General features: G+C 38.3%; 1 protein-coding gene across 2 annotated transcripts; it reads left to right on the top strand.

Moving 5' to 3' along the window:
• The first annotated feature begins 2,741 nt into the window (after positions 1–2,741).
• On the top strand, positions 2,742–12,105 carry gnmt (glycine N-methyltransferase). 2 transcript variants are annotated; one of them, XM_087178712.1, is made up of 7 exons: positions 2,742–3,114; positions 5,704–5,831; positions 6,080–6,193; positions 6,647–6,789; positions 8,424–8,545; positions 9,741–9,932; positions 9,967–12,105. In XM_087178712.1, exons 1-6 carry the CDS (start codon positions 2,906–2,908, stop codon positions 9,910–9,912), a joined length of 888 nt encoding a protein of 295 aa, XP_087034838.1. In that variant the 5' UTR covers positions 2,742–2,905; the 3' UTR covers positions 9,913–9,932; positions 9,967–12,105. The 2 variants fall into 2 exon arrangements, with proteins under 2 accessions (XP_087034838.1, XP_087034837.1); XM_087178711.1 differs by having other exon boundaries at positions 9,741–12,105.
• The last annotated feature ends 242 nt before the right edge of the window (positions 12,106–12,347 follow it).

The following is a 12,347-nucleotide window of genomic DNA, read 5'->3' as shown; positions in this document are numbered from 1 at the left end:
GATTTCTGTACAAAGATCATGAAAGTACCAAGAAGACAGATTTTTATTCTATTTCTTCATTGTAATTACTCATCTACTGACTACTGAAACTGCACAGTGAGATTCTAAAAAAAAAAAATGAAAATGTGATTCTGTCTTGTCCACTGTTGGACTCTCAAAAAAAGTGAAATCAGTCCAAATTCTGTCCATTATGTCGATACTTATGCTACTTTCGCTGGGCAGGAAAATCCTTGAAATACGATTGTACATGCTCCAGTATGACACAAACAGTTTAGACGCAAAAAGCCAAGCTCTCTTTGAAAGGATAAGTGGATCATACCAAAACTGATTCATATGGCCAGGGAGAATATGACCTCTTTGTTTTGCAGATTCAACACACTGTTCTCAGAGATTCAAATCTGTACTTATCAAGCAATTCACAAACACAAAATCATTAGGTTTACTATCACAGTGTCTCAGTGTATATCTTTTTATACTGCAACCACTATTTTACTATAGAGATACAGTATATTTTGCTGATAGTGCCTAACCAACCAACCATCCATGGACCAATTACTCCCTGTGAGCTACAGCAGAGCAGACAGCCCCCACTGTGCAAGAAACAAAGAGTTCATTATTGATATTCTGTCTATTAAAATGGCAACTGCACTGACAGGGGTTAACTTGATTGATAGATGACCCATAAAATCCCATTTGTAAACTCCAAGTAATCTATACAAGCAGGAGGGGAAACTTTGAACATCACTGAGTGCTGCCCTTATCTCTGTCAGTGCCTGGGCCTATATACAGTAAGTGTGTTTCCTCTTCTCTCACAGAGAAGGTACACACCGGATAAGAGTGTCGTTGAAGAGAAATTCCAGCCTGTAGTCAATGAAAAAACACTGAGGCTGTTAATGAACAAACACCAGAGAAAACCTGCTGGTGAACATCAGTGGTGCCAGAAATCTCATAATGTTCCTGAGAAATTGGAACAAAACAGACCAGTTAATGATCTTCCATGAACTATGTGATGCTCTAACTAATGAAACCAATGACTACAGTCATAAAAAGGCATGGAACACATCATCCTAAATAAAGTCCTGTTGCAGGCAGGAAGTATTAGAACAGTGACACATTGTTGGGTCTGGGCTCCAGCACAGTGACTGTGAGGTTAATGTACTGACTCAAATTTAATATAAGGACTTGGTTAGGGTCAGGGTTAGGGACAGATGGACAGTGGCTCAGAAGGTCAACAGTGGGTCGGTATGACACTGAGGTCAGTGACCTAAAAACATCAAAAACATTTAACAATCATTCATATTAGGCACATTCCATAGGGTATCTGAGTCATAATAATAATAATAATAATAATAATAATAATAAAACACAATGATAAACATATCAATAACAACAGTGACACTCTCAGAACTCTTGCAACTCATTAAACTTCAGTGTGATTCAGTCTGCAAATAAAATGCATGCTGTTATGTTGGAAAATTTCGTGCCAAAATAAGTCATATTCGTCTTTCATATTCATTATTTATTTGGGACCTTGTAAGTCTGCTATAACATTTTGTTTGAGTGCAACTTAAAAAAAAGAATAAAATGACAATTTAGCTAGGCATACAAAGGCCTTTTTAGTACCAAAGTATAAGGCTCATTTGTAATCTCTGTTTGCTGAAGGAATTGTATTTTCTTCATTTCACTTCTCCTTACACACTTTTGCACACAATTACTTAAATAAGTGGACCTTATTGAGAGCCTATATGTGACGTGTGTGTGTGTGTGTGTGTGTGTGTGTGTGTGTGTGTGTGTGTGTGTGTGTGTGTGTGTGTGTCTGTGTATAGCTAAGACAAATATAAGACTAGGTGGTACAAACCTAACCTGGCTGGCACCGGCTGTGGCTGGCACAACCTTACCTGTGCCAGTAAAAATATGAACTTCAGCCAATCACAACAGGAGGAGTTCACTTTTTGGGTTGGAACAGTGACAAGAAAAAAAAGAACAGAAAGGGAGGAAAAAAATAAATAAAATAGACCAGTGTTTGTTTGCCATATAGGTGCGGTAGTCAGATTTCCGAAAATGTTATTCTATGTTGCTCATATTTTAGATATTCTTTTTTTGCCACCAAATCTATATTGTTTATATATCTAGAATGTTTTTCACGATTTCTTGATTAATCATATGTTCATTATGCATTTAGGTACGTGCTGTGCAATCAACTATTGTTGTTGCATAAAATTGCAAATACATCATTATTACTATTTTACAAAACTATTCCAGAAATAGTAGGCTATATTTCATCAGCCAGCTGCAAGATGAAATCATAAATGATGAAATGTTTGACCTGCATCACGTCAGATTTGTAGTTTTATTCCCTGAGTGAAGCCTCACAGGCAACGCCTTAATCTCAGGCTGTGTACCAGTTCTTCCTTGTGGAGCAGTTTTACCTCTAACCTCAAACATGTCACTAAACTTAACCCAAACCATGACCTATCAGCTGTCTACATAAAGTATCTGAATGACATACTTTATTTAATACTATAAGGTATAACGCAGCAAAACTGGAAAAATTTGCCTTAAAGTCTAAAGTTAGGGTAAAATTCATACATTTTCAACGTCCGGGACGTTTGCTAACGTAAAGACGATTTGGGTTCCGCCCCCGTCGCTTCATCCAATCAGAAAGTAGGCGTCAGTCCACAGCACGGTGTCATTGGGTTAAAGTTTCTACCCCTACCTTGCTCATATGAATGATAACAACCGAAATTTGGATTAGCATGTGTAGTCAGTACCTGTCAGACAAGTGAAGCAGCACGTAGCCGAACACATTATTGGTTTGCTGTGAAAGCTAAGAGAAAACACTGCAGCAGGTACAAGCAGCAGCAGCAGCAGCAGCAGCAGCAGCAGCAGAAGCAGAAGCAGAAGTATGTCGGTCGACAGCGTGTTTAGGACCCGCTCTCTTGGTGTGGCCGCCGAGGGTCTTCCTGATCAGTATGCCGACGGCAAAGCAGCGAAAGTCTGGCAGCTGTACATCGGAGACACGCAGAGTAGGACGCAGGAGTACAAAAGCTGGGTGGTGTCTTTGCTGAAAGAGCATGGGGTTCGGAGAGTGCTGGATGTAGCCTGCGGAACAGGGTAATGTCAGGCCGACTCAGCAGTTTGATACAGCCACGTTTTCAAGGGGTTTGGTGAACCCCCCTCACCAAACTCCATTTAGAGTTACCTCAATTTAATAAATATCCTTGTACATCAGTAAACAGAACACACCCAGATGAAGCTTTACTTCCTTTTCTAAATTTGTAGAATCAAATCTTTAATTCGGTATTGGCCCTTACTTTCAGGTATACACTGCTTAAATTAAATGCCACCTCTGTTCTGCATATTTGGTTTATCTATTCTGAATGTGGTATAACAGATGATGCCTTTTTAAAAGTTGCATTATATACACAGGCTAACATGTACAGTGTTGTCCACTGAGTCTACCAATATGAAGACTGATACCCAGTCATTCTTAAAGGCTTGCATTTTCATTTAGGGAGTAGCTGTTTAAAATGTTGTTACTATATTTACCTTGAAGGTTTGTGAAAGGGTGTTACCAAGATCATTATGGAGCTCATTTTGTAAAATGTGAATGTTGCCATGTTTTAAATAGGAGAATATAAGAAGCTGGGAGTAGATTTGAGACCTGCATTACTCATTTCGTTTGGAAATAGTTGTGATAATTCAATGTTTTAAAGTATGAAAAAATCCAAGTTTTGTAAGTTATATAAAGAGATAAATAGGTTAGTTTTGACTTTGCAGTTCGACTGGAATTCCAACCCTTTGACCTTGTTAACCTCTGAACAAAATCCGGATTAAAGCCAGAGAATAATGAAAGAAAGTGCAGAGTTGCATAAACCACTGTACCAGTTCCTGCCTCCAGCAGCAGTCTGGGCCTGGGATCTCGTGTTATAACTAAGAAGGCTCATGTGGCTGAAACAAAAGCTTCAAGGTGCCAGTGTTGTTATGCAGCTTTTGAAGCATGTCCTGTATTGTTTGTAAAGCTGGAGGCCAGCTTGTACAGAATACCAGATGTAGGGTTCAGTGGTTGATGAGCCGGTGCTGGGTTGCTGCAGTGAGTTTTGACTGGTTCCCTGCAGTCTGTTTACTTCCACTGATAGTGTATCTGGGATCTGGGACAGCAACAAGGCCATTGACTTAGCTCAGACTTTTTATCTGGGAGAAATTGTGCAGGAATTGTAACATTATCATTTTCTACAGGACTTTACACCAAAAAAGTCTTGACCTTTTGGCTGATAAATAGGGTTATAAGGGTCTTGCCCAACAACATAATCATATACAAACATTGTAAAGCTTTTTATCTCACAGAGCAGAGGTGGTGTGGATGTGTTCAACCAGTATGGAGAAAACTAGTACACTGACTTTGACCCCGTTCCGTAGTAGTCGTGTGTCTGAGCTGAATGACCATCTGGGGCGATGTAAACACGATCATATTGGAATGAGGTTACAAATGGCCCTGCTATTTATGGCTGTCAAAGTGTGCGTATGGGCGCTCTCCAGTTGTTCTGTCATCAGAGTCAGTGGCAACTTGTGCAAGAGAAGAAGAACCTGCAGATTCTGGTTTGCGGTTGAAGCTGTGTATAATCACCATGACTTGCAGACTCATAACATTAGTCTGAATCATAGAGGATTTTTTTTTTTTTTTAATCTGCTTTTGTTTTGCCTTGAGATTTATGTTGCACAATTGCAAGTGAATCAGAGCTTGTAGAAACAGCTAACTTAACTTCAAGCATGACTTAGCTTCAAGTTTAACTTGAGCTAAAATTGCACCCAGTGTTCGTCTTACTGCATACACACTGTTTATTTGCAATTTGCACTTGTATATTACCTTGCAGTTACCCACTTGTTGTTATCGATTGTAGTGTACTACTTTTTTCTCTTTTTTTTTTAGGTCACTGTCCATTGAATCTCGCTCCTGTGTTGCTCTTGCTTATTTTCTAACTTGGACTCTGCCTCAATTTGATTCTATTGTTTGAAATTGTCTGTAATTCTTGAATATTGTTTAACATTAACATAGAACTAGTTACTGTTTGGAGAGTGTTTTTGCAATCTGTCATTTAACCACTTTGAGAGGACTCCAGGCAAAACCCACCAGCTTCAGTTCAGACTGTGTTTTGGACTGGATCCATGTTATTCTGCCACGCTTTATAAACACAAGGAGCTACTGGCTATCAAATATGAACTATCGCAACTAATACCTGTAAAACATTAAAGGCTTTCCATGTCTGTAGTATGATATTCTTGCTCTCACCTTTTTTTCTTTTTAAATTTTTTTTTGGTAGACAGCCAATGAGCAAACAGTGTTTGCTAGAATAAACCACCTGAAGTAGGTTCAACGTGAACATATTCTTATTCAGACTTGTTCAAACTGGTTTGACGGGGCTCGGACACAGACGCAGGGTTGGGATGCAAAAAGAAGCCCACTTATAGTTCAACTATAGTTTTAGGGCAGGAAACATAATTTTTTTCATCTTAATGCAGATATCACTCCTACTCTTGATGCAAGATTAAATCCTTTTTGGTAAAGTCATATATCCAACATGTCACAAATGCTTATCTCACTTTGCTGTAGTGCAAAATAGTGTCTGTGCTATTAGCTAAGATTGTGATGTTTGACTTTTTTTGTGTGTAAGTTCACAGAGCATTTATTTTTTTATTTTGTAGAGTTGACTCCATTATGTTGGTGGAGGAGGGCTTTAATATGGTGAGTGTGGATGCCAGCGACAAAATGCTCAAGTACGCGCTGAAGGCGAGATGGGAGCGTAGAAAAGAAACAGCTTTTGATCAGTGGGGTATGAAATTTTTCATTCTGTCAAGATTGAATTGTGATGTTTGAAAAATGTTACATAGTATGTTACATATTATATAATGTTACCAGTTACATACTCTGTTGTCTTTAATTGGATAAACTCAGCATGATATTGTACATCTGGTGTATTCCCAGATGGAATATCGGATCAGATTCCTGCACCGTTCCTCAGGTGACATCTTTATGTTTTTTCCTTGTCTCTTCGGCGTCTTGTTTCTTTCTTATCTGCAGTTATTGAAGAGGCCAACTGGCTGTCTTTATCAGAAGACATTCAGAAACCAGGGGATGGCTTTGATGCTGTTATCTGCCTTGGCAACTCATTCGCCCATTTACCAGACTTTAAAGGTACACACTGTAATGGATGAAGGGATGTAACCTTCTATTTATTTTATTTTTTTGAATGAGCATTTTTTTTCAAGTGACCCTCTGTTATCTTGTTTTTAAATATGATTGATATGATACAGATCTATTCTCTGGATTATTGATTTATTGGTTTGTGGTTAAAATTTTGCTGACACAAATGAGCAAAATTTTAAAGTTTTAAGTCTGTTGCACCTTCGATCACACCTCAAGTGAACTGATACACCCTGGAGTACACTTCTACTGTACGTCACTGCAGCAGGGTGAAATGTTAAACTACAGGAGGTGTGGAAAAACAAGGTCCTCGCCTGGTTTTAAGTTTCTCCTTCATGTTCTCCTCACTTCACATCAAGATGTAATCTCTTATTTCAAAGATGTAATTTGAAGACCATTCTCCATATTTGTAATTGATCATTGATCATGTTGTATTGATCTCAGGGGACCAGAGTGACCAGAAGTTGGCCCTTCAGAACATTGCCAGTATGGTCAGACCCGGTGGGATCCTCATCATTGACCACCGTAACTATGACTATATCCTGGAGACTGGGAAGGCGCCACAAGGCAAAAACATCTACTACAAGGTACTATAGCCTGACTGTTATTAGTTATTGGTTAACATATCCACTGATAATGATATATCTCCAATAAGCTAAGATCTGGACTTAAATGATAACTAATGTATCATTTTATTTCCCATAAGGTCTCATTCCCTGTATCCCGGTATCTGATTTATCATGTGCAGTGTGTAACAATTAAGATCATAATCAGTATAATGTGAGCTGACTGTTCATGATCAGAGTAATGGCTTCTGTCAGTGCTTTGTATACTTTGCTCTCTGGATGTTGACAGGACCTGTCAGCTGCCCACTTAGCATGAAGCCTCTTTATCATCAACATGGTTCCAATCACTGATTCCAGTCCTGCATTAAAGTGCGAGGGGTTCAGTCCCTGGTAACGATGCCCCAGGCCATCCACAAACCTGCTTGTGATTTCCCTATTTCTGTACACAATTGAAATATTCTGTGTAGCTTTTTTTTTTTCTTTTTTCTTTTTTTTTTTTAAAGTTCAAATAGTTCCAAAAACTTCTTGGCCATATGGTGATTTTATTGAATGGTTGAATAAGAATCTAAAAAAATTTTTTTAATTTGATTATTTAGTTTTCCTTATTTTCTGTCATTTTCCTCCTTTATTATTTATTTACTTAGATTTTAAACAGACGATAGAATGACATGGATCAGTTTTGGAATGATTCCTGAAGAAAAGTGAAAACACTTGTGAGCTTGCGAGAAAACTATTCAAAGGCATCAAAGATGCTGAAGGGCACATAAAAAGCCTCTTTTTAATCTAAACTTTCTGCACACTACACTCTTTATTTCTTCGTGAAGAGGAGTTGGACAGACAGTATTGTTTATGAATGGTTTACTTACACCATCCCTAGCAGCAGCTGAGTTTAAGACCTAAATCTCTAGTCAGAGCCTGCCGGATATTGTGAGATTTTCGGTGAAACTGGCGCTGGTGAAACATAAGGAAATGTGCATGAAATTGTCGAGTTTTAAAACTATTTTTGCAAATAGGGAGAAAACGAGATCATGTTAGGAGTACTAAGGAAGAAAGACCGTTGGGGAAGATGGAAAGATGAGTGACATATGCTGCCAAAAATCATGTGTATCATCTGCTTTGCTGGTGAAATGTATCTGTATGGAACATCGCACCATAACCAACCAGCCCTGCAGTTTGCTACCCAGCCTTTTTGGCAACAGCTCATATATATGAAATAGACAAAGACATCACAGCAGGTGCCAACAGCAATGAGCCATATTTGACTTACGTTATTTTCCTCATAACAAGTACCATATTCTTTAATCCAGCCAAAGAAGGAACTATCCAGCTGGAAGGCCTAGATATAAATACTAAGTCAACAGTTGCGTGCTAGAGCAAAATCCACTTCTGATACCCCCATAATCCCAGAGTCTGCTCTCATGGTCCAACTCTCTACTCAATAACAATAAGAGCAACTTCATGGTGTTGTTGAGTCACTTCTAATCAGGCCTCAGTTGTCCTCACATTAGGACAATACTGACGAGAAGGTGAAAAGTTGTTTGAAGTATTCTGTGTCGACTTGTATTTGCCAGTGTGCTGTATAATGTGTGTGTGTGTGTGTGTGTGTGTGTGTGTGTGTGTGTGTGTGTGTGTGTGTGTGTGTGTGTGTGTTGCAGAGTGATCTAACTCAGGACATCTCCACCTCGGTGCTGTGGGTCAACAGTAAGCCTCATATGATCACTCTGGACTACACTATCCATGTGCCCCAGGCCGCCCTGCAGAATCTTCCTGAAGTCAGGTAGGTCAGGCTACTCAGATGGTTGAACACTGACTTTTTAAATGTCCAGGGTGGCAACTAATGATTATTTTCACTATCCATTAATCTGCCAGTTATTATCTTCTTCTGTCAGTTAACAGATAAATGAAGTGCTGCTGGGATGACGTATTGTTGTTGACTAACCTGGGAGTTAGCCATTCCCTCGTCGAAAAGCCAATGGGATTTTTACATTGGCTTTTGGATTACTGCAGAAAATAAGATCTGTGATAAACAAAAGTTCATGATACTTACATGTTTTGTTCAGCAAGATAGTCTTGACAAATGAACACCACTTTACCCAGTGCAGAGAGGTGAATTCATATTGAGAATTAAATATTTTTCTGTTTCCAGTTTTGTCTCGTTGACTCCCAGTTGCTATTGCTGCAGTGGATACAAGTAAAATCTGAAGGATAGTAAGAGCACGCTGTTGACACAGTCTGTTATTTTGGCAACACATTTTAGAGAAGGTCAAGTTAACAGACAAAATTAGAGTCCTCACTGCTGAAACGCATGAGGTCAACAGGACTTTGTATGTGACCCTGGGCCCTACAAACACACTTGAGATGACTTGACAAGCACTTTGAGAATACCATGTTTAACAGAGGATGAACTCTGACCTACAACTACTTTATTTTAAAACTGTAAGACAAACTAGTTACGGAGTAATAACACTTTTTGATATCTCTAGCTACGATCAAGGGAAAGATTCATGACACCATAGCACCTATCTTGTTACTGCCACATTTCTTGTTATCTTACGGGTCACATTGCGTTTGATAATGAAACATATAGTATTTGTGACAATGTTTTTCAGTTAATGTCATGTTTTCCTTGTCAAAGAAATGACAGCCTCTTCATCCCATCATAAACACGCATATGTTATAGGCAGATATAAAAGGATATAATAATGACAGTGTTGTGGCAGCCTCTGTGTGACTGTTTGCATAAAGTGACACTTTTCATAATATTTGTCTCACAGTGTGTTTTGTTGTTGTTTCACCGCAAAGACTCTGTAATGTCGTTATCTGAACTCCCATACAGTCAAGGTCGATGGACTCCACTCCCAGGCATATTAGACACAGTAAGAAGTACATGTATTGACTGTCTGCAGGAATGATAACGTGTGTGTGTGTGTGTGTGTGTGTGTGTGTGTGTGTGCTCTATTTGTCCTTCCTAGTAAATTCCGTTTGTCCTACTACCCTCACTGCCTGGAGAGCTTCAAAGGTTTGCTGAATGAGGCCTTCAACGGCAAAATGGAGCACAGCGTCTACGGAGATTTCCAGACGTACATCCCTGGCCAGAGCCAGGCTCCCTGCTACTTCATCCATGTCTGTAAGAAGAAAGCCTAACAGCCCTAGCAACCAACTCACTACACACACACACACACACACACACACACACACACACACACACACACACACACACACACACACACAGCTAGGAAAATAATGAAGGTTTTCTTTAAGTCCCAACATGCACTTACAGTCCTTCAGATTTAGGCAAAATCATATTTGAAGATTTCATCTTAGAGTTTTTAGAAAAAAAAAATGAAGCAACAGTTTTTTAGTCTTTGGAGACTTTACCTCTTAAGTCATGAGAACATAGAGATTAATGTCATCCATGTGTCCCTAACAGACTGTGACTGCATCATTACTGTATAAACAATAAGAAAGACTTTTTAGGAGAGTGTATTGACAGTGCTTTTTATGGCCTGGAAAGTTGTATATCATACAATTTGGCTTTAGAGCTGCTACAAGTTTTAATTTTCTCTAGTAATTTTAAAATCAAGTGGCTAAAATGTCAAAGCAACAGAGCCTCTTCACTTCACCTGGAACAACTGGTTGATTTTGATCTCTATATGTTCTCATAGCATAAACTGACGTGACTAGTATCAGTCTAAAATAGGTCAACTAGTTTTAAAGAATATATTCAAAGTTTATCGGACCACTGTTTTGTCCACATCTGGTATTTTCCCTACATGCTGTGTGCTTCTTTTGTGTTTCCTCGTTTTCTGTTTCCCGCCTTTCAGAACTTTGATATCAACATGGTGCTGTACATTAGTGATATTCCTCATGCTGGAATACTTGCTGTTAAGTCGCCAGTAATGTACTAAGATATATTCTTAGACAGCTGTATTTTCTAAGTTTACCACAAGGGTCTTAAAAACACAGATGAAGTATTTGTGTTTTGTGAATGAGGTAGTCGTTATTTTTCATGTATTTTCAAACTGGAAAGGAAGAAAAAAAGCTGATTTCATTCTGTCCTACTGCCGTCATGGAAGTTCAGGCAAATCTTTGACAGGCACAGTGTGACAGCAATTTGAATAGTTTAAGTGAATGGCCTTATTTTTATAAGAGTCCCCACATTATTCAGTTCATTTGCACAATGCATAATCACTGACGTCAGTTGAATAAGACCAGGGTACAGCTATTGAGGCCTGTGAATCACATTAGTGTTATTTTAACCTGATTGGGCAGAATGGGAAGTACTTACCTGTCAGTCAGTCAGATAAAGAAACTTCAACCCTGAAGTGTCCTTGAGCTCCTCACTAAATCACTACCAGCACCAGATCTAATTGACCTCTGACCTCTCTGAAGCTGGGGAACAAAACAGAGAGATTTTCCACTAAAACCTGCTCTTGAAAGAGTCTGGTTGTGGCTTTTCGAAACTGAATAGAAATTGCATTCATTTTGATCTCTACTTTCTCTTATTTTGTGTTAATATTAAGTGTACTTTGAGCAAAAACAGCCCTTACATGTTCTGGTAATGTCCTCCAATTAACCTACAACAGTCAGTGAGTTTCTATTTTAAGTGACAAGAAAAACTAAAGCCCTGTTTCTCCAAAAATGGGGTTTAGCAAACTGATCAGAAATGCAAACAGCTGCATTACAGTAGTAACATGGAATACTCAGAACCCTTGAAAATGTGTTATCAACCAAAGATGTTTAAGAATTGTTTTTTTGGCACAAACTTGCAATTGTTTTGTTTCAAAAGAAAGAAAAAATTAAGTCTAATTCAGTTGTGCTTCACAGATGTATTGTGCAGTGTCTCAAATAATTGAATTTACCAAAATGAGGGGGGAAGATGATGGAAGAATAATTTATTTTGCTGTATTTTCCAGGTCCAAATACATTTTGCTTTGATACCAAATTAAAAATGTGTTTTTTTTTTTGTTTTTTTTTTATTATTGGAATGAATACAGAGTTCCACCACAGAGAAATCAAATATTATCACTGCCCCTGCTGTTTGCCTAAACAAGGCCACTTGGTGCATTCAGATGCTGTGCCAGTGCCTCTTGTAAAACAAAGTGTACGGTACGCGCTCGTTTGTGATTCAGCTGACATGAACAGTAGGTTCAGAATATGGTGAGGGTGAGAATGGCTGAATGTTTGTGTGGGTTTGGATGTTTATGTAGAGATGAAACTATCTCAGAACAGTCTTATGTTGACAATTCTCTTAATAAGTGTAAAAATTTTATAAAGTTTACTGCTTATGTGATTATTGGAATTCTTTTGCATGATATTAAAAAATTGAAATAAGCAGCCACGCTGTCATGTTGTCATTTAGTGTGTGGTGTACATGTAGATGTATTGATTGATTGATTGATTGATTAATTGATTGGTAAATACTTCCGACAAACAGTTTCCTACAGTAAAATCAGTTTTTCACATAGTAAAATAAGCAAAGAATAAGACCAGTACTTAGAAAGAGAAAATTAGACATTTTGAAAACTGTAAAAATGAATCTGAATGTTGTTTGAATAAGTTGTTCAGTATTTTTACCT

The sequence above is a fragment of the Seriola lalandi genome, unplaced genomic scaffold (assembly GCF_002814215.2).
Source record: "Seriola lalandi dorsalis isolate HSWRI2012SDOR001 ecotype SW California unplaced genomic scaffold, Sedor1 jcf7180002054703, whole genome shotgun sequence".
Taxonomy (NCBI): Eukaryota; Metazoa; Chordata; class Actinopteri; order Carangiformes; family Carangidae; genus Seriola; species Seriola lalandi.
The sequence above is the reverse complement of the archived record's forward strand: the minus strand, read 5'-3'. Positions and strand labels throughout refer to the sequence as shown.

Excerpts from the sequence above, each read along its gene's own strand:
- gnmt (XM_087178712.1), top strand. The coding sequence starts at position 2,906 with ATGTCGGTCGACAGCGTGTTTAGGACCCGCTCTCTTGGTGTGGCCGCC. Across the intron at positions 3,115-5,703 it reads GATGTAGCCTGCGGAACAGG|AGTTGACTCCATTATGTTGG; the intron begins GTAATGTCAGGC and ends TTTATTTTGTAG. Across the intron at positions 8,546-9,740 it reads CAGAATCTTCCTGAAGTCAG|TAAATTCCGTTTGTCCTACT; the intron begins GTAGGTCAGGCT and ends TGTCCTTCCTAG.